Source organism: Stegodyphus dumicola, chromosome X1 (assembly GCF_044657685.1).
Source record: "Stegodyphus dumicola isolate Sdum_Otavi_A_Nest chromosome X1, ASM4465768v1".
NCBI lineage: Eukaryota > Metazoa > Arthropoda > Arachnida > Araneae > Eresidae > Stegodyphus > Stegodyphus dumicola.
The window spans coordinates 251,838,861-251,859,921 of record NC_140780.1 but is presented as its reverse complement, the minus strand read 5'-3'; the positions used below and the strand labels follow the sequence as shown (position 1 = coordinate 251,859,921).

The 21,061-nt window shown below is 31.9% G+C and overlaps 1 protein-coding gene across 5 annotated transcripts in view; it reads right to left on the bottom strand.

The window, feature by feature from the left end:
* LOC118191561 (autophagy-related protein 16-1-like) overlaps positions 1-21,061 on the bottom strand; it is a 237,963-nt gene that overhangs the window by 170,339 nt on the left and 46,563 nt on the right. For all 5 annotated transcript variants that reach the window (XR_015038466.1, XM_085807477.1, XM_085807479.1 and 2 more), the window contains exons 3-5: positions 20,514-20,601; positions 12,510-12,583; positions 1,300-1,390 (exon numbers count right to left, since the gene is read on the bottom strand). Coding sequence is in view for 4 of the 5 variants with exons in the window: in XM_085807477.1 (XP_085663603.1) it covers positions 1,300-1,390; positions 12,510-12,583; positions 20,514-20,601 (253 nt within the window). In the remaining variant the exon portion in view is untranslated. The remainder of the gene's footprint in view (positions 1-1,299; positions 1,391-12,509; positions 12,584-20,513; positions 20,602-21,061) is intronic.

The window sequence follows — 21,061 nt, the reverse complement described above, 5'->3', positions numbered from 1 at the left end:
ACATCAAAATTAATTATCTCTGCAAAATACCGCAAACATTATTGTGCAATACGTGCGGCGTAATTCTTCCATACGTCATATTATGCAATCGGAATCAACAGCTGCCAGTATTCGGAGAATAAAGAACTAAATAAAGGAAAAGAAAGAGACTTACTAATCTGGGGTGTTTTTGATTCTAATTTTGAACAGACTGCGTTAAATTTTCCGAATAGAATCATTCTTCGCTTGGGTTGGGTAGACCGCAAAACTTTTAGTCCTATTCAATCCCGATTGAACAGTGACAAAAAAAAAAAAAAAAAAAGGGGGGGTCTGCTGCCTAAATATTAGAGATTTTGCGGAGAAAGGGGAGAACCTCCCAACCTCCATACTGTATAATGTATTGGTATTGGCAAAAAAATAAATAAATAAATTATTCTCACTATTCAATTACTTTCCTTAAGCCATTTCGAATATTATTCCTCAGAAAGCTAATCTGTGTAAAAATACACCTATTTTTGGAAGTTTATGTACACTTCAACAGCTACTGCAACTATATTATAAATATTCATACATATGCTCATAATATAAGCATAACGATCATAATAAACACGAATATGAACTGTCCACGCGGAACGAGAATGCAAATTATTAAAATCTTGACAGAAATTCAAACGTGTGTAGTATTTGGGTGGGAGAAAAAGAATACTGAATGTACCAGAATTTTCTATGGTTTTCGCAATTCTTTGAGCAATAGAACGACGTGCACCTGTCTGTACTCTCGAGCGCACAATAGGTTACGTTAATGCAGATAAAGGGGGAAAAGCTAAGCTATTTCCAGGAGTATGATTCACCATTTGACGTTCCATATAAGAAAGAAAAGTTGTTTATTTAGTTTGGGCTTTGGTAGGGGGGGGAATGCGCATTCATTAAAAAAGCACTAAGAGCAAAAAATAAGCACTAGAAACAAAAAATAAGGGCTTTAAAGAAAAAGCAAGCATCTATAAGGGCCTTTATATTTTATTTTCAAATATAAGGACTTTTAAGCACTTGTAAGGACCGCTACGAACCCTGTAAACATGAGATCTATCATTTTGTTTGTTTTTTTTTCCACACACCAAGTCCTTACTTTTTTATGTACCTAACTTATAAGAAATCTTACGTTTTAAAAATTTTATAGATTACCCTTTCTGATTTCACAGATTCATTTGTGTATCTCATTTCATACATACTTATAATAATATAATCTCCCTATTTAAAGTAAACTTGGTTATAAGTTTCACAGAGCTAGTTAAAAAACATACATTCACATAATTCACTAACCTGTAAATTATGATCAGTTTCTGACAACTTTTGTTGCACTTTTTTCAACAGCTGTTCTGTAGCATTCAGAGAAGTTTCCAATTCCAAAATCCTGGAACATTAAATCACTATATATTAACATACAATATTATTTTCCATATTATTTATTTTTATTGCAATATCAGTACAAATAAGTAAATAAAGAAACACAATAAAATTTTAGCAAAGTTAGGGTTCTCAACAGATATCAGTGTGTCCATTTTCAACGTTCCCATTAGCTCATCTGAATTGAAGAGTTCACTCAACAGCCTCAAAATATGCAAGTTCCCAGGTGAGAACAATGTATTCACTGAATTCCTCATGCACTTGGGCCCTGGAGCTTTTGAACCGATTCTTTTGTTCTTCAACAAAATTTGGACTTCAGGCTGTCTTCCCTCCCTTTGGTGTAAATCTACAGTTATCCCGATTGACAAAAAAGATAAAGACCCAAGGGATGTCCAGAACTATAGACCAATCTCCCTGATAAGTAACTTCTGTAAGGCCATTGTAAATGTTATTATTAATAGATTAAATTGTTTTTTGGAGACAAGAGGCATTCTCAAAGAGAAGCAAGCTGGATTCCGAAGATTCAGATGTACCAACCATCAAGCTTCCCTCCTTAGTCAGTCTACCAAGGATGCTCTTGAGAATATGCATATTTTATGTGCCATCTTCATCAATTTCAAGTCAGCTTAAAAACAGTTTAATCCTCCAGTAAATAATGGCTGTATTAGGGTATTGCAAAAAGAGGTGCCAGCTTACTACAATCTAATACAGCCATCTCTTAATGGAGGGTTTAAACTGTTTTTAAAAAGTTTATTTGTGTCTAATATCCTAAGATATCTTCAGACTTGTAGAGCCTTAAAAAGTTGGAGAATGATAAGTCCTCTTATTCCTGATAGTCGAAGACACAATGCAGTTCTGGCTTTCCATCTGTCTACAGTACATGATTACATAGCCACTCACCTGCATCACATAGACATTTCAAGCAATCCTATTTGCCCACTTTGTGATTCTGGAGAAGAAATGGATAGGGACCACCTGCTTTGATGTGGGGTTTTTCGTGGTCTTACAGACAAGTTGAGATACAGAGGCCAAGAGCACTATTTCGGCAATGATTTCGTCTTTTTGTTCTCAGTTCTATTGTTTGTAACCTCTGTTTATAAAATTTTAGTGCTTTGTAACTTTTTGCGTAGCCACTGGAAAAAAAAGAAAAAAAAATTATTTGAGAGAACTGGTCTGAGGAAAATAACATGAAAGTAAACCTACATTAAGACATTTCTGCAGTCTTTTTCTCCATTGCATCAGCCTTTCAATCCACAGATAGTTTACAAAAACTGTAATATCCCAATGTCAGAAAAGATCAAATATTTAGTTGTAACTTCTGACAAAAAACTTTCATGGAATTTGCATATTTAAGACGTCATCAGTCAGGTATATAAAAGACAGTCATTTCTGAAGAACTTTGGCTGGATCCAAATGGGGTTACTCCAGATCTATCTTAAATCAAATCTATAATGCATATATATTGCCTGTCATAACTTACTGCTGTGAACCACTTGTTACTGCTTCTAAGAAAATAATTGATTCCCTTGAAAATTTTCAAAAACCAAGCCGTGCGTCTCATTACTGAAGCAGTGAAATCTACCCCTATTTGTTATTTATTGTCATGCTCAAATAACAGGCCTCTCAATCTAGTTATTAAGGAACATGCTCTGCTGTTATGGAAGAAAATTATTAGAACTCCTGGTCTGACCATGTAGGATCATATCTCTACTGAGACTGACCATAATCTAAAGACTCAGAAAGGTTTGTTCAAGGGGGGTCATTGATTCGATTTCTCAACTTTACATCAATTTTGGAATACTGAAATCTTTATTACCCCGCTGCCTCATCAAAGCCAAAACATTTTCTGTTTGCCTTGACTTGAGTCAGAATGTGTTAAAAGCAGAGGACTGTGATGAAATCCTAAGATCTGTAACATATGAAACTATGAATAATCATTACCCTGTTTTGCTCAAGGTCTATATACAGATGGTTCTAGGGTGGAAGATTGTGCCAATGCAGAAGTTGGTGTTTTTTGTGATCTCTTTTCATTTTACTCTGCTGTTGATGCTTGCATGCCAGTTTTCAAAGGAGAAATCTCTGGTATTCGATTGACCCTTCAACTACGAAACCGACTGGAATGTTTAGCCCTGCTAGTCAATCCTGTATAAAAGATATCAACAACTGCATCAGTCTTTTGGCATGTTTATCAGATTGTAATAAAACAATTGTCCTGTAGTGGATCCCGGCCCACTGCGGAATTAAAGGGAATGAGACCGCTGACTTTTTGGAAAAAAGAGGGCTTCTGTTTTACATCTAAATAACCAGAAACTGGCCTACCAATCTACTAAAGCCTTGGTTCAATAATATTCTCAAGACATCCTGAGTGGCCTCATGATAAATCGGTGACACTGTTATGGCCATTTTCCGGCCACGACTGTCTCTGGAAACACATTCATGCTTGGACCCTGCTTGTCCCTCATGCAACTCTATAGAGTATTTTGACATTTCTACCTTGCCTCCTGCCTGCTCTACTTCCTGTTTTTATGTGAATGACATTGGATTGCCAGACTTAAGTTGATAGATTAGCCAAAGTATTTCCATCTTTATGTTCATTTCTTCTTGTTTTAAAGACATCTGTTGTCCTGTATACTTACCATTAGAAATAAAAGAAATACTTTAATTTTTACTCATTTTATCACCCATTTGGATCAGATATCCAAGTTGGCAGAAAAAATTTTCCCTAACAGTTCTAAAAAAATTGCCAAACATGGAAATTAGATATTTTAAAAGAAAGTGGGAAGACATGTACTACATTTTTATATAATTTTACTACATTATTGGAATATTAATAACATCACAATATGTTAATATACCTGAATAAAATCAAAGAAATTCGTAAATTACCAACTCAAACATTACTAGACTAAAAGCCATTTTAAATTCAGTAAAATGGTGATAAATCACCAAGTGACACACAGTGAAAGTAATGAAATGATCCAATAGTTTCTTACTCTCTGCTCAAACAAAAGGATTTGTTCATTTTTCACCACACGATCTGACAGCAAAAACATCTGGCCTAAAAGAGATTTCCCAACAAATCTCTATACTAGAAAAATTTTTGGCACCTTTTCAAAAAATAACATAAAATTAATTTAAAGGAGGGACAGAAAAATACTTTACACATAAAGTCGTAAAACGACAGCATTTTCCATAAAAATTATGAAATTTCATGAATTTGGTATGTACAGTATTACTTTATTTGCATAAATTTCAGTCTTTAATCAAAAATGCTTCTTCAGTTTTCCAATAAAACTCCAGTCTGCAGTTATTTGAACTTTGATTACTGAGAGGATACGGCTGATTCTTAACACTCAAAAAGAGGGCTTGAAAGTTGAAACTAACTGCTAAATTCCTGTATATGAAGAAAAAAATCAATAAAATAGAAAAACGATTTTAGTCGTCAAAAGCAAACTTTCGCTTACAATTCAACAATCTTTTCCTCTCAATAGCCTTAAATCAAGAATATACAGGTATAAAATTTTGTTTTGCTAAACACCAGTCCGTCCTTTGAAGTCAATTGTAATCAAATTCTTCTTTGTAAATACTGCTATTTTACAAGCTGCAGACAGCAAGCAGCTCTAAAATTTTATTTTGTTTTTAACTGAGTATAAATTTTTCCTATATAAGTATAATTAAAGGGATCAGGCCATACAAAATATCAATCTTGTAATTTAATATATATATATATATATATATATATCGGCTACTTAGAATAAAAAGAATATGTAATACTACAGAACACTTACAAGAAGAAATACTTTACATCGACACAATTTTGAAAAATAACCAAATTCCTCATAAAATAATTAGAAATACCTTAAAAAAAGCTGGCATTAGCCTTACCAATTTTTAGATAATTGATTTTGGATAATGAAATTTTAAGCTTAAAGCCCACGGGAAGGCATAAAGTGGATGGCTGATTCAGATTATCTAATGTAAAAATTGTATAAATGTACAGATTGTTCTCCTACATACATTTTCTTTCCTCCAAAGATTTTGGCACTATACTTTAATACTATTATGTAATAGTTTTAAATTACTTAGAAGGCCAAACTCTACTTTTATTAACAAATCGGGCCTTTTCATTTTTCATAGTAGCTTGACCGCCCTCTAGCTTGAAGAATGACGACTTTTATTAACAAAAGACTTTTTTCCAATTTACTCTTTCTTTTGTGGCCAAAAATAAGTAATTTTAGCTGAGTTAGCCATTTTCATTTATTTTCAACAGTTTTGTTCTAACAACTTGACTGACGCCATTTTGAGTTCTTTCCGTGTCTTTTCTCGTCTGTCACACCCTCTATAAAAAAGGGGGGACAAGAATTCCCGACAAACCACAATCTTAGCCCATTGGCCTATACAGTTTTTATTGTTTCGCCTAGCTACGTCACTAGATGATAAGGAAGGTTGGTTTGGGCACGAAGGAGTTTTGCACCCTTTTCCAAAAAATTTTTCGGATGCAAAGGACGGCACCTCTCAGGTCAGTTTATTCATTTCTATTATCTGTGTTTTTTTGCTCCTAATAAGACCCTGCGACGTTTTGTTTTCTTACAAATTTAATTGCATTTTTATTTGTTTACAGCACCATTCTCTTTATAAAAGTTCCATCTTCTTTAAGGTTTAAAGGACCAGCCCGTACGTTGTTGTAATTTTTGACTAATAGCAGACTGCTAATTATTTTATTTTATTATGATTTTAATATTACATTGCTCGGAGTTGCAATTGCTTTTAACACCCTAATGTGTATTTCAGCGGACGCGTCGGGAAAAAGGAACAGAGCAGTGAGGCTCCAAAAAGGATTTATTCCAAAAAAGATATATTCGGGAATACTAATGTTCTTTTATAAAAATTTTTTCGCTTTAAACAAGAGCTTCAATGGTCTGTTTCGGGAAACACGTAATGGTATTTAACCTAGTTCGACAATCAGTTTTTTTCCCTTGAAAAGCCAATTGAGAGTATGAATAGGTTAATTTACCATTTTCCACTTTATAATTATTGTATTTTGTTTAGTTGCAATTTATGTCTTTATTTTAATTTTTTATTTTTACTTTTTATGTATTGGCTTTTTTCAATCTATGTTTTTTATATGTACTTTACTTGTATATTTTTCCGTTGATCTATTTTTCATGCGAGTTGACTTTTCACATTTCACAACGGTCAGATTAATTTTTTCGTGCATTAGCAAGTCTTCCAGCATTAATTTTGGCAGTTTTTTTGCGTGTTTACAGTTTTTTCCAGTTTTTCCAGACAATTTTCTACTTAGTTTTTATTTTTGTAATACTGCGTTAAAATATTTCGTGGAGCTACAGCTCCTGGTAGCTTTTTAGCAAGATCGCTGCAATGTTTCTACCTGCTATTATTATATATATATATATATATATATAAGAGAAATTGTAGAAAGCTCGCCAAAAAGTTACCAGGAGCTGTGGCTCCAAGAAAAGTTCAACACATTTTTTTTAAAAAAACAATGTCATTGAAGGGTGAAAAATATGCTACACGTTAAATTAAACACAGTAAAACACTAATCTTTGGAAACTAGTAATGGCAAAAAATACAGTATATACCAATCGATGTGACAAGTGTAAAGTTAAGTTAAAACATAGAAAAAACAATTGATGGTACAAGTAAAACATAAAACTAATATAACATATAAAAAAATATAAAAATACAAAGTGGAAAATGACAAATTAGCTTAATCTGAAGTTCAACCTGGCTTTTCAAGGGAAATTTCTAGCTGGTCGTCGAATTAAGCCAACTCCATTACGCGTTTCGCCGAAACAGATTATTGAAACTTTTGCGTTACAAATTTTAATTAAATAGACGAATTGTCTTAGAAAATTTATTAGTCTCAATTCTCTGTTCCAATTTCCCGACGCATCTGCACAAAATGACACATTAAGGTGTTAAAAGAACTTAAAAACAATTCCGATTTACAAGAATTAAGAAAAATAAAAATAAATAGCTGTCTGCTGTTAGTCAAAAAATACAATAACTTACGTGCTGGACCTGCTAGCTTAAATAATTACACCTTTATAAATTTTAGAAAACTGAAATTAAATTTAAATGAAAACAAACACAGTGGGTCTTGCTAAGACCAAGAAAAATTTTTTTTGTAAAAGAAACTGAAAAAACAGACCTGTGGTTATGTAGAGTCCTCCATCGTGGAACAAGATAAAAAGGGGTTGCAATTCTCCTCAGTGTCCTTTATCACCATCCCACTCGTCGTGTGACGTAAGTAGCGGGGAACAATATCTATGGGCAGTAGCCAATGCGATTAGACTGTCCGTTAGCTGTTAGTGTTGTGCCAAAATTTTTTTGGAGGAAAGAAAATGTAGTGACAAGAATTATCTGTACATTTTTACATTAGAGTCTCTGAATCAGCCATCCACTTTATACCGTCCCATTGGGCTTTAAGCATAAAATATCACTAACTCAAAATATCTAAAAATTGGTAAGGCTAATGCCAGCTTTTTTTAAAGTATTTGTAATTATTTTATGAGGAATGCTGTTATTTTTTAAGATAGTTACGAAGTATAGTATTTCTCCTTGAAGGTGTTTTGTAGTATTGCAGATTCTTTTTATTCTGAGTAGCTGTGAATAAATTGTGTTAAGGATGACTCTTTTAGAAATATATGAATTCTTCCAGTTGGTTAATTTTAGTGTTGAAAAATTAAATTCTCTTCTTTTGTCGTAAACTTTGATAAAATTGTAATCAATAATATGTAAATCGAGGTAGACTACAAGCGGCCGAGCGGTAAAGTCGCTGAACACTGGTAGTTCGGTCCGAGGTTCGAATCCCGCGAACCGGCTGGCTGCATGGGTGTTTTCGTGGTTTTCCCCATGTGTAACGTGTATACGAGCCAGTTTCCCTTAGAAAGTCCTCCACGAAGGCATCCCTCCCCTAAGGCAGATAGCCCTAGTGTGCTTTGCCATAATTAAATACACACCAAGGTAGACTACACTGTGTTGCACTGTATTGGTATTATTTAGTTTTAAGCATGTAGGGTAGATATTAGCAACTTCTATTTTGTTATAGTTATTAAATGCAATGACATCATCAATATATATATAGATGTGTTGGTAAAATTTATGTTCTTCTTTACTGAGTGAATGGACAAAGGTCAATTCTTTTGTAAAAAGAAATAATTCACAGACGGAACTGGAAAAATTACCTCCCATTGGAATTCCCTGTATTTGTTTAAAGATGCTATTGTTAAATTGAATTAAATTATTGAAAAGCACGCTGGAGAGGAAAAGTTGCCATTTTTCATTCCTTATAATGGTAGAAATTTGCGGAAATAAATCTGGAAGAGCAAGTAAGCTTGTAAATATTTCTTCTAGTCGTAAGGTAGTATAGAGGTTTATATATATATATATTTAAAAAACTGACATTTTGTCAAGATCTGTGTCAGTTTAAATGTGTTATATTTAAAAACTAATATATTAAATATGTATACGACTTGTACCATGTAAAAGTGACAATATGACGCATCTTTCTACAGTAAGATGACTGTGAACTTTCTGTGTTCTGGCATAATTTTTCAGAGATTAAATTTACATTACTTTTTTAACCTTTCATTTTAAATTAATATGTATTAACAGTCAAAACGTGCATCTTTCACATTTTATCTCGTGGGAATAGATTTCATTGTGACATTTTTAAGTTTTGAAAACTGCATTTTGAAAATTTATAAAGTTGACAAACACTGCTGCTCAACCAATCTTACTTTTTACAAATTTTCGTTAATTCTGCTTATTGACATTAAATAGTTCTACATAGCAGTTTGCTGATGCATGGATCGCTGCTCTATTTCAATGAAAATTTTGACTACACTAACAACGTAACTGCCATAGCAGCACCACACAGCAGGCACGATAGGAATTCATATTTTAAAAGTTTTTTGAGTCACCCATACTTTCATAATTCATGAAATCAAAACTACACATAATTTCTATGTTAACTTAGCTACTGAATGCAAGAACAAAAATGGTATAGAAAACATTTAATAACTAGGCATGAAAAATATTATCTAAAGCTAAAATTTAGTATGAGATATGATTATAGATAGACAAAACTGGTAATAATTGTAGCTGGTGTATTGAAATCTTGAGATCTAAAGCATCTTAATAACTTGAATTCTATGTTAACTTAGCTATTGAATGCAAAAACAAAAATGGTATAGAAAATATTTAATAACTAGGCATGAAAAATATTATTTAAAGCTAAAATTTAGTATGAGATATGATTATAGATAGACAAAACTGGTAATAATTGTAGCTGGTGTATTGAAATCTTGAGATCTAAAGCATCTTAATAACTTGAATTCAGTTTCAATCAGAGAAGAGACGAAAACAATCGTTTCTTTCGATAGTACTCTAAAACATTCCGCTGGATGAGGGTGTAATTTTTTCTACCGGAATTCATCGCCAACAGCTCCGGTAAAATGTTTTAAATACGATCACAAATAATGATCATATGATCCCAATGATCTTATCTATATATATCTCTGAGCATTTAAAAAATGATCCAAAAGATACACAAGCCTGTATTTCTACGTCTACCATATTTATGTGCATACAGCCCACATGTGTACATGAACCACATCCCTTTCCTAAACCAATGCACTTGATTAAAAAAAAAGTATTCTTAGAATTCCATTAAGGGATGCAAGTAATTAGTAAACAAAATATGACAACGTCACAAATTCTAAATGAGAGGATGTGATGATTAATGCTTATTGCTGAATGCTACTCAAAGTTGAATGCTGCTAACATTTCCTGGAGTGTCTGATTTTGTTATGAATGTCCATTTATTTCCAGTTGAAATTTCCTTTTTGAAAGACCCAATGTTTTATTTCTCTTAAGAGATTCAGTTTCTTCTTTAGTGGTTTTCAACCACAGTTTCTTTTCTTTGGTTGGAAACGTTTGCTGTTCTTACCAAAATTTAGGAATTTTGATGTCTGTTCTTTGACACGTACGAGAATCTATTTGGTGGGATTCCATTAGTCGTTCTTTGTGATCTTCTTGGTGATAGGGGAGTTTCTTCTGTTTCTATTCCTTCTTCTGTTGCAGCATCTGGATATAATTATCTCGACTCATTTTCTTTTAAACGGCCATTGTATTTCCTCAATCCGATCATTTACTTGATGAGGTATTGCTTCTTTTTTTATTTCCATTGAATGTTTCACTACTTTTGATGACAACCCGTTGTATGTAGCATATAAATTTTGCGTCCTTTAGTAGAATCACTGTATCCAACAAGAATTCTTTTTTTTTTTTTTTTTCTCTTTCATCCAGTTTACTCCTTTTCTACTTATAGTAGAAACTAGGCAACAAACTGTGTTGCTATAAACTCTAATATTGCTTAAATACGGCTTTTTATTTTTCTAGAGCTTGTATGATGTTTTTTCAACTGACCTTAATGGTAGTCTGTTTTGCAGATAGGTCACTGTCATTATGGCTTCAGCTTAGAATTTTCTTTAAAGTCCAAAATCGAGCAGTAAGCATCTTGTCATTTCCATTATGTGCCAATTTTTCCTTTCTGCTTGACCATTCTGTTGTAGTGAATATGCCACAGAAGTTTGATGTTCGATTCCCTCTTTATTTAGATATCCTTTAACTTCTTTGTGCATTTTCCTCCACTGTCTGTTCTTAAAATGTCTGGCTTCTTTCCAAATTTGTTCTCTGTCACATTTACAAACTGCTTTAACTTTCATTTTTTCAGCTAACAAGTAGACCTCTGTGCATCTCAAATAACTGTCAATGAAAGTTAAGTAGCTTTTCTTTTCTCCTAGTCATGTGCCAATCGGCCCACAAATGTCCAAATGTATTAAATCTAGAATTGATTTTGCTCTGTATTTGTTTAGCTCCGGATGTGGCAATTCAGACATTTTGTTTTTGATGCAATATTTGCATTCTTTATCAAGCTCTTGGTCAATTCTTTTTCCAGTTGCCAGATCATCACTCTTCAGCTTCTTGATTGCTTCATAATGTCTGTGTCCTATTTTTCTATGCCAAAGATCTATGCTGTTTTCCCTTCTTTTTACAACTACAATTTTGGCCTTTTTTCTTTTGTGATTCAGTTATCTCATATAAATTTCCTTCTGCTTTAGCAATTTCTATGGTATTATTTTCCTTCTTTATTTTGCAAGTATCTTCAACTGCAAATCTCTTGTTTGTGATTTCTGGTATAGCTATTAATCCTCTTTGAATGTAAGGAACATATAGAACAAATACAGCTATCTGAGAAGGTAATGTTTGCCAGAAAGATTTTTTTTCTTTAATGAATTTTCTTTAATTCATTCGATATTTTTTTAGCTGCTGTTTTATTTGTCAAGAGTACAATTTGGTTATCTTTTACAAGTAGATTTATGGTAGCTTGTGCTTGTTCATCTTGTTTTGTCCACTTAGCATTCATTTCTGTTGGTCTATCACTTGTGATTAAATTCCATTAATTTACTTTTTTCATTATCATTTCTAGTTTGTATTTCCATAGCTGATAATTGCCATTGTTTAATTTGACTCCTGAGTACTTATTTGCACAGATAGCAGCCATTTTTGCTTTTGTTTTTCCAATGCACAGTACACAACTATATTAATTTTTCCCCCTTACCCAGCGGTAATTTATTTCAGAGTTTCTTTCCTGCATTTGAATGCAGTAAACATGCATTCAGTCCCATAATCAGATGCTGAAGGATTGTGCAGTTTATTTATTTAGCACCTAAACACAAATCACTTGTGATAAGCAGATAAATAAAACAATGGAAGTCTCTTACATCATTAATGGGCAATCCATGCTGCGAATGTAAGGAACAAAACTAAAATGTAAAAAAAAAATATTTATTACCTATTAAAAAAAGGAAAAAAAACATATCTCATGGAGGTACAAACATTATCGGCTGTCCACAGCGAAGTGCAATGAGTCATCGGAGGAGAAATTTTCTCTTTTCAGATTAAGTCCACTTACAACTAAGGGATTGAACGAAGATAATGTTGGATGAGCAGCTTAAGTATTTAATCTCTTTTGTTTTCACTGGCAATAAAACAACAGAATATTAAAACTTATAAGCTAAATTTAATCAACTTACTGTGCATTTTTTGATGCTATCTCTTTCTCCTTTTCATCAAGAGCATTACGCAAGTTTATAACTTGTTGAGCAAACTGCAAAAAATAATAGTGATGGAGAAAATATATATCACATATAATGTGGAAATACAATTTTTGCAAAAGAAAAAATCTACGCAGGCATAAATATTTTACTTCTATGGTTCTTTTATAGTCATTTATTAGTAATAATTTAAATTGAAAGGACATTTTAGCTTGTTCACAATCTCTTCTTCACAATCTTGTCTAAAACACACACACAATGAGCATTAGTTATTTACCTACTGCAAACAGAACTGTGAGAACGGAAATTTCTCACAACACGCAGTTCATCATCATGGACACTATCGTAACATTAATTGGAATCACAGAACTACATGTGCATATAAATACACGCCAAACATGTTTTTAACTCTCTTTGCTGATACGGCTCGCACGAGTATGCGGGGCTGCAAACTTTCATCACTCACACTCTTGGAAATGCATTCGTCTTTTGGATGGAAAAGAAGGAGCAAAGCAGACTAAAAAATTGCACGAAAGATCCAGAAGTCATAATGTTGAAAATTAATCCATATTGAAGTCACCACGCTGAAAATTAATTTACTGTGAAGTAACTTTATTACTATGTGTTTTTGCTCAAAATATTGCTGCCATTGTCATCGGATTGTCACCTTGTGGTGATCAGCTCAGACCGTGTCCATTGAATCCTCTTGCATGTAGCATAAATATGCTGGGAATAGATGATGTACTTAAACAATAGTTTTATAAACAATAGTTTTAAAACATACTACAAAGATAGTTGCATGGCAAGATGATGATAAGTTAAATGCATTCATATCTTTATTCACATAAACTTTCATTAGCCCTTTATAGCCAAGAAAGGGTTCTTATGTAACTTTCTTATATAACTAAGATAACTATCTGCCTTGTATGTAATTCATTGAAATATTAATTTATTTAAAACATTAATTTTAAATTTGTTTGAACATAGTTAATATCTTGAATTGTAAGTTCTATAACAAAATTGTGTATTTTCAGAAGTAGGTTAGTAGTATCAAAATTTAACAGCTTATATATATATATATATATACATTGGCCACCAAAATTTAAAGGTAATGATAAAAAATATGCTCACTAAGCTGCAACAAATGCCCAATGCTGTAATTATTTATGTTAATTAAATATAAATACATAAAAATTTGTCCTTCGGCACATATATTAGTGATGAAAATATGTAAATTCAGTGATAGACAACGTGGTGCGCAATGGATGAATGTTGGCATTCCGGTCTGTAGTGTTGCTTAAACTGAATGTCGATTCTGCAAGTGATTAGTAGTTATGGCTCAAAGGCACCATTTAAGTGAAGGTCAAATACAGTGAATAATTGGTAAAATCGAGAGAGGTCAAACACAAATGGAGGTCACCCAAGATTTGAACATCAATCAAAGTATCATATCAAGAGTTTGGGGCTGCTTCTTAAGCACCTGATCAGTTGACAGACAGTCTGGTAAAGGGCAACCAATAGCAATAACTACATTAGAAGACTGCTTTCTGTTGTTGTTGGCTTGGAAAAACCATAAAGAGACTATAAGAGAGTTGGGTTTAGGCCTTCAGGCTGCTACAGGATGGCTTAACACACACAAAAAAAAAAGGCTTAACAAGGTTGAACTGTATGCAAGAAAACGAATAGTTTGTGTCCCACGCAATCCAGCTTCTAGAGGGAGCCATTTATATTGGTGTAATTGTCATGTTCAATGGAGACAAGACGAGTGGGCTCGAGTGTTGTTTACTGATATGTCCAGGTATAGTCTGAACAATGATTCTAGACATGTTTTGATCTGGAGAGAGGGGTAAAAAAGGCAACTTGCTGTCCCTTGTCTGTGAAATATCCCACTTCCGCAGCCACAGTTTCCTGGTTTAGGGAGGAAACATGACAAATGGCCACACTAAGCTGCATATCTTTCAAAGAGGTTCTATAACTGCTCAGAAGTATGTGGGCAATGTACTAGAACTAAAAATTAGACTGTTTAGGGGCTGTTGGCCCAAGGAACATATGTTTTCTGTGAACATTTTTAAAAAAATATACAACCATTTCTGATATGCACTCAATATTAGCAAGTTACACATAAAAGTTTGATAGCTGGTTGCACAAGCAGCTATTTTTGTAAAAAATTCAAGAAATTTTGTACATTAATATCTTTTTCATCATTCTTGTTTTAAAAGAGAGAGGATTTGCTTTAGAACCTTAAAAATTTTTATAAAAAAGTAAATTTAAGAAAAATTGGCTTTTAAAATGAAATGTTGAAAATAATTAATTATATATAAATTTATACAATGGGGGAAATAAAAAATGACACAGTTCAAATAATTTTAAATGGTAATCAATCCTTAAACTCTACTGTTTGCAAATAATTTTAAATGTTAATCAATTCTTAAACTCTGCTGTTTCCGAGATGATAAAATGAAATTAATATGGAATTCAAAATCCGTCTATAAAAAAGGGAGAGAAATAACATTTATAACTGGAAGACTATCAACCACATAAATATGACTGAGAAAAAACAATGCCAAAACTAATGAAACAGTTTTATTAAATGAAACATTTACAATTATTTACACTTACCAAGGACTTTTAACATATTTTAAATCCATCCATCAAACTAGCATTCTGATAAAAAAAATTTAATGTGTTTTATAAATTAAATAAGAAAAAGCACAGAAAATGTTAATAAATACCAAAACTTGAATAAAAGTATTTTCGTATTCATTAACTTAAGATAAATACTTAATATCTAAATAAAAGGCTGAGGTTGAGAACCTCTAAGCTAGCATGATGACATCTGTTTCTACAAAGAACTACCAGTTGTTTCTTCCGTTTTGTATGTTTGGTACTATTCCATTTTGAGGACCGTAACAAAGTGAAGCGAAAATATATGCACCAAAGTGCCAAATCTAGCAAACTTGCCCATTTAACAGCACGCCAAAACTAGCGTATGTACCGATTTCAAATTGCGTAAGTTTAGATAGTTCTATATTTGTTAAAACGCCATTGAAACACTAGTTTAATTTTTAAATCCTTTTTTCATATCCTATGGTTTTAAGAATTTAGAAATTGCCCATGACAAAAAGTCTGCAATTGAATTTTTTCAAAGAAAAGGCTTCATTCATTATAGAAAATTATGTTTGAACAACCAACGAGATGAAATTATGCTTCAGCGATAACTCGGCAGCGAAACAGCAATGCAGGAATCCATTCAATTATGTTTAGTCTTTTTTTATATAAATTATAATAATGATTTGAAATAGTTATATACTCTTATGCTTCCATTCAGTTATGTTCAGCCTTTTTATATAAATTATAATAATAAAGTATTATATGAAATTAACCTTTCATATAAATTAAAACAATCTTTAGATAGTTATTTCCTATTATACTTCCTTTCTTACGTTAGGTTTGCCGCAATTATTTTTGGCAGCACTGGCATCAACAATAGTTTGGTGATTTTTTACGGTCCCCTAAACGGAATAGTACCATATGTTTTTTTTTTTCTTTTTAACTAAGAACATTTATTTTACAATAGTACTTTACTGTACCTTTGACTATATTACAATTTTAATTACAGTAATATGCAGTGAAATCCGAGTTGTGAATAAATAAATAGAGTCACCTTGCGAGAGATGGAAGATCACACAGGTATTCTCCTACACCCAAAAAAATGAGATTTTCTATCAAGCAGTTCCGGAGAAATCTCGAAAAACGTAAGCATGGGGGTCAAATTACCATGACTCCCAATAAGAAAATAAAATGTTTTTGACATGAAAAGTTTGGGGCACAAAAATGGAAGATAACGGTGCAAATCGCATCGAAATCGGACCATTAGTTCCAGGGAAATTCGCATTTATGTGTGCAAAATGCGTTTCTCACAGAGATCTGTATTTTGCACACATAAATGCAAATTTCTCGGGAACTAACAGTCCGATTTCGATGCGGTTTGCACAGTTATCTTCCATTTTTGTGCCCCAAACTTTTCATGTCAAAAACATTTTGGGATTCTTCAAGTGGAACCAGAAAAAACCATTTAAAAAAGCGATTTTTGAACGGGTTCGGACCTCCATATGCATCTCTGGTCCTAATTCAGGGTTCGTTGCACACGGAAATTAAGGACTTTTAAGGTCCATTAACGAAAAAAATTAAAGACCTATGAGCAAATGAGAACTGAAAAAATGCAATTAATAATATTATCTATGCCTGAGTTTTAGTTTTGTAATACCATTCTAAAAATAAAATATATCCCTAAGTATGACACATTATTATTAAACATGAATTAACATTGAAAGCTTGAAATTAATTAAAGTTTGAGAATAAATAAACTTTATGCAATTTACAAGTAGCATTAAATATTTTACACTTATAATAGTTAGACATATTTGAAGAAGTGGCATTTATATTTTACTAACAGTTAGCTTTATGTTGATTTTTTTTATGTCTCATTTTGTCACGTACTTGTTCAGTCTAGAGGTTTAGTAAATAGCATGTAGATTTTATGTCAAGTGTCATAAGTTAAAATGAGACGTAAGATCATAATCAGCATGATTCATAACAAAAGACTGAATGTTGTCACTGCTTGTCTACAGAGAGACCTGCTAATTGGAACAAACCTAAAAGGCCTGTTGTAGGCACAGTTGGCAAGTTCTGAAAGTGTTGTTACAAAACATTTACGTCTTATAACAACAACACTCAACAAAATATTTATGCGTCATTTTAATTTGAAGCCTTCTCATACATTTTTGCAAATTTTTATCGATTTCCTTCTCTTTAAGCATCTTTTCTAACAATCAGAAATTTGTCTCAATATGCAAACCAATGCTCTGACTAGTTTCTGCATGCTTTATCTGCTAACTTGTCAACCTCTCCACAATATACCTATGAGGGTTTACTTGATCTGGTAAAAGTTAAATAGTTCCAAACCCCCCGACAAATGTGAAGCAAATTATTGCTATGTCTGAATGTAACTATAATATCAGACAAAAGCTTAAATAAGCCTCTTATTTAAAAAGAACTTAGAACATAAAGGCATGTTCTGATGCTAACAGAATCAATTACACCTCATGGTGACGTTACTAAATAAGAACATTCAAACTTTTAGTGGTCAAGATTATACAATTTAATTTTAATTTAAGCTGGCTCAGTAACTCTATCATATGAGGAAATAAAAACAGGAAATTCTAGTGAAGGCTGAAATCATGAACAACTCAGTAATTTACATAATAACTGTACATATCTCTGAAGAATAATTTTCTTCATGTATTTAGTTTTTTTCTTCAACAGGTTTCCTTTTCATTTTAGAATTTTTGGATTTAATTAGAGACTTCTGTTAATTCAAAATAAAATTGTTTCAAAATGCATTTAGAATGTATAGAAAAAGCGGCTAATTTTATTACTTTAGTAATATGAACATTCAGAAGAAATAGGAAATATATATGGTAAGGGTCGGTTACAGAGCTGGTGTGGCAGAATTTTTAGAATTCAGTGACACACCGAGCAACAACATCTAGAAATGGCAAAACTTTTAGAATTTAGAACAGACATTGGAAGCAGAATTTAGAAAGGCACTAGACAGCAGAAAGGTTGCACAGAGATTGCATCAGGATTGAAAATGCCTAGTGCCAGTTAGGTGTATGATGCATTAAGACATATTAGATGAATATTTTAAAAGCCTAAGTTTTGAACTTTTTTTATTAATAAAAAAATTCCTCTCTATAATGCCTGCCCATATGATAAGATTATAAGCATTTTTGATCTTTCCCATACTAGTGTCTAGTGAAAAGTAGAGAAAATAAAAGGAAGATAAACATGTTAAGAAAAAGATTCTAGTATCAAAAGTAAAACATTCAAATATTATGTTTTCATTGTTCTTCCAGACGTTCTCCAAAAAATAAGAAATTCATCACAAACTTTGTGTAAAATACATCCATTAAGTGTTAATAATATGGAGACATTTTTTATTTTGTCAGATATCTCTAGAATCTTTTAGAAGTGTGAGTCTATACATCTTGCCTTCAAATTCTTTTAAACTTTCGAAGCTCACAATGTCTTAAAATTCTAAAGAAAAATTATCCCTTACCAATTCTGTAATAGCAAAAAGCCAGAAATATTTTGGGGGAAAAAAAGGAGAGAGAAAGTGTAAAAATAATTTTATAGAGAAAACTGATGCATTTTCTGATACGATTACACGGGAAAAACTCTTACTACGAAAAAATTTTTAAAAAGACATTTTTAATTAACTATATAGCTAATTTTGCTTTAGCTAAGAACTATTTTGTAAATTGTGCTTTATACATACATTCTCTATACTTTATACCTTATTTATTTTTCAGACACAAAATACTGTATTATAAGTTGCCAAAATAAAAACTTTATAATATGACAGCGAAAAATAAAAATGTTTTATTTTAACGTTATTTTTAAGTATAATTTCAATATATTACTATTATTTTAGTGAAATTTATCAACGTTACAATGTTTTAAAAACAACCGTCGAAAAATTCCCAGATCTCGGAATTAAAACTTTTTATAGAAACTCATCTTAAAATCGCCAAAATGTTGATAAATGAGCTCTAAGAAGAGCTCTTAAACAATTTGTCTTCTTAGAAAAAATGAATTCCAAAATGCTTACGTTTCACTTCTTGCTTAAAAACTCCAGTACCCCACCATTTATATTAGAAATAGGAACAAATTATAACCTGTGAACCCATTCAAAAGATAACCATATATGTCAGTGAATCGAAAAATATATTCCTCCAAAATGATAATTCACACTCAAAATGGCAGTTGTAAAAACAAACAGACATTTCTGATGATTAAAATTAAGGACCTTCTGCCGATTTTGGCCAAAATTAAGGACTTTTAAGGACCAAAAATCGATTCCAAAAAACTTAAGGACATTTAAGGACTCTTAAGGACCATACGAACCCTGTAATTGGACTAGAAACAATTTTTTTTAAATGACAGAGCGTCTCAAGGCAAAAATTTAACTAAAAAAGTTTTAAAAAAAGTTAAAAATTTAACTTTTAAAGTTTTTAATACCTTCCAATTTTTTATTTTTCATCAATTTTTGCAAAATTAAAAAAAAATCGCCTAATATAGACAGAGTCACCATTCTTGAAAATGAAACTCCCCGACATATTACCAAATCTTCTGGACATTACACTACCTTTTAATGGTTCATGATATTAATCTACATGTTGTCCAAACTGCTACTGATGACCTTTGAATGTGATCTTATAGGGAAATTTCTGGCTGGAATGATATTTTAGTTAAAGGGAAAGAAATCAGTGGGACCAAAATCAGCTACGCAGAAAAGCTGTGGAACCACTGTAATGCACCTCCTGATAAAAACAAAATTGGTGATAAAATATTGCAATGTGACAAGAAACAATGTCATAATAAAACATCCACCTGTCCATAAAGTCTGACAAAATAGCTTTCTCCTTAAAGATATTCATCATGATAATACAGAATGCTCTCCTTTTGCTGACCTTTTAGTCTGCTTCTGTAATCATAAGTCTTTTGGAAGACTTTCACACATTACTGGCCATCTATAAGATGACATGAGAACTTGTGTTCTTGCTATAAGATGCTCCCTCAACACTGTATCATTTTCTGCTGCATTTGAGTAACAAATTTCACACAATCTGATCATACAATGTTGTTTACCTTTAGCTGCTGTAACATAACTAATAAAACGCAATCACGAAAATGATTGCAAATTGACATTTATTAACAGTAAGGATATCATATATGCACTGACAGGCAATCAAGGTTGAGCAAATAATCTCTTTATTGGAATGGCCACACTGTTACTATCACTAGTTCTCAAGCAGAAGTCTGAGTACTTTTCTAATACAACTCATACGAAAAATTAAATAATTATACATAAGTATTTACATTTTTAATTTAAATATTAATTATTAAAAATATTTATACCTTTCCTTTCTGTTTATGCAGTTCTCCCACTTCATCTTGCAAGAGCAAAATTTTCTTTTCAGAGGATCTTTCACTTGGTTTGGATAAGCTATTAAAAAAAATATGGATAATAATACATATTCTAACACATCAACACCTTGCAGAAAAAGATACACTAAAAATTTTTTGCAATATTTTTTACCAAGAAATATTTGTAATATAGCAAAAATAAATCTAAACATACTTGAATAAGTACCAGGCTTTGCACACATTTCTGCGAATCTAAATTAAGCACTTTTAAGGGATTTTAAAGACCATTAGTGAAAAAAAATTAAGGGCCTATAAGGAAATGGGAACTGAATAAATTCACTTAAAAATATTATCTATGCCTATGTTTTGTAATTCCATCCTAAAAATAAAATCCATATATCATATTATTAAACATGAATTAAAATAATTATTAAAACTTTGAGAATAAAATAAACTTCATGAAATTTATCAAGCAGAATTAAATATTTTACACTTATAATAGTTCGACATATTTGAAAGAAGTGACATTTTATTTACGT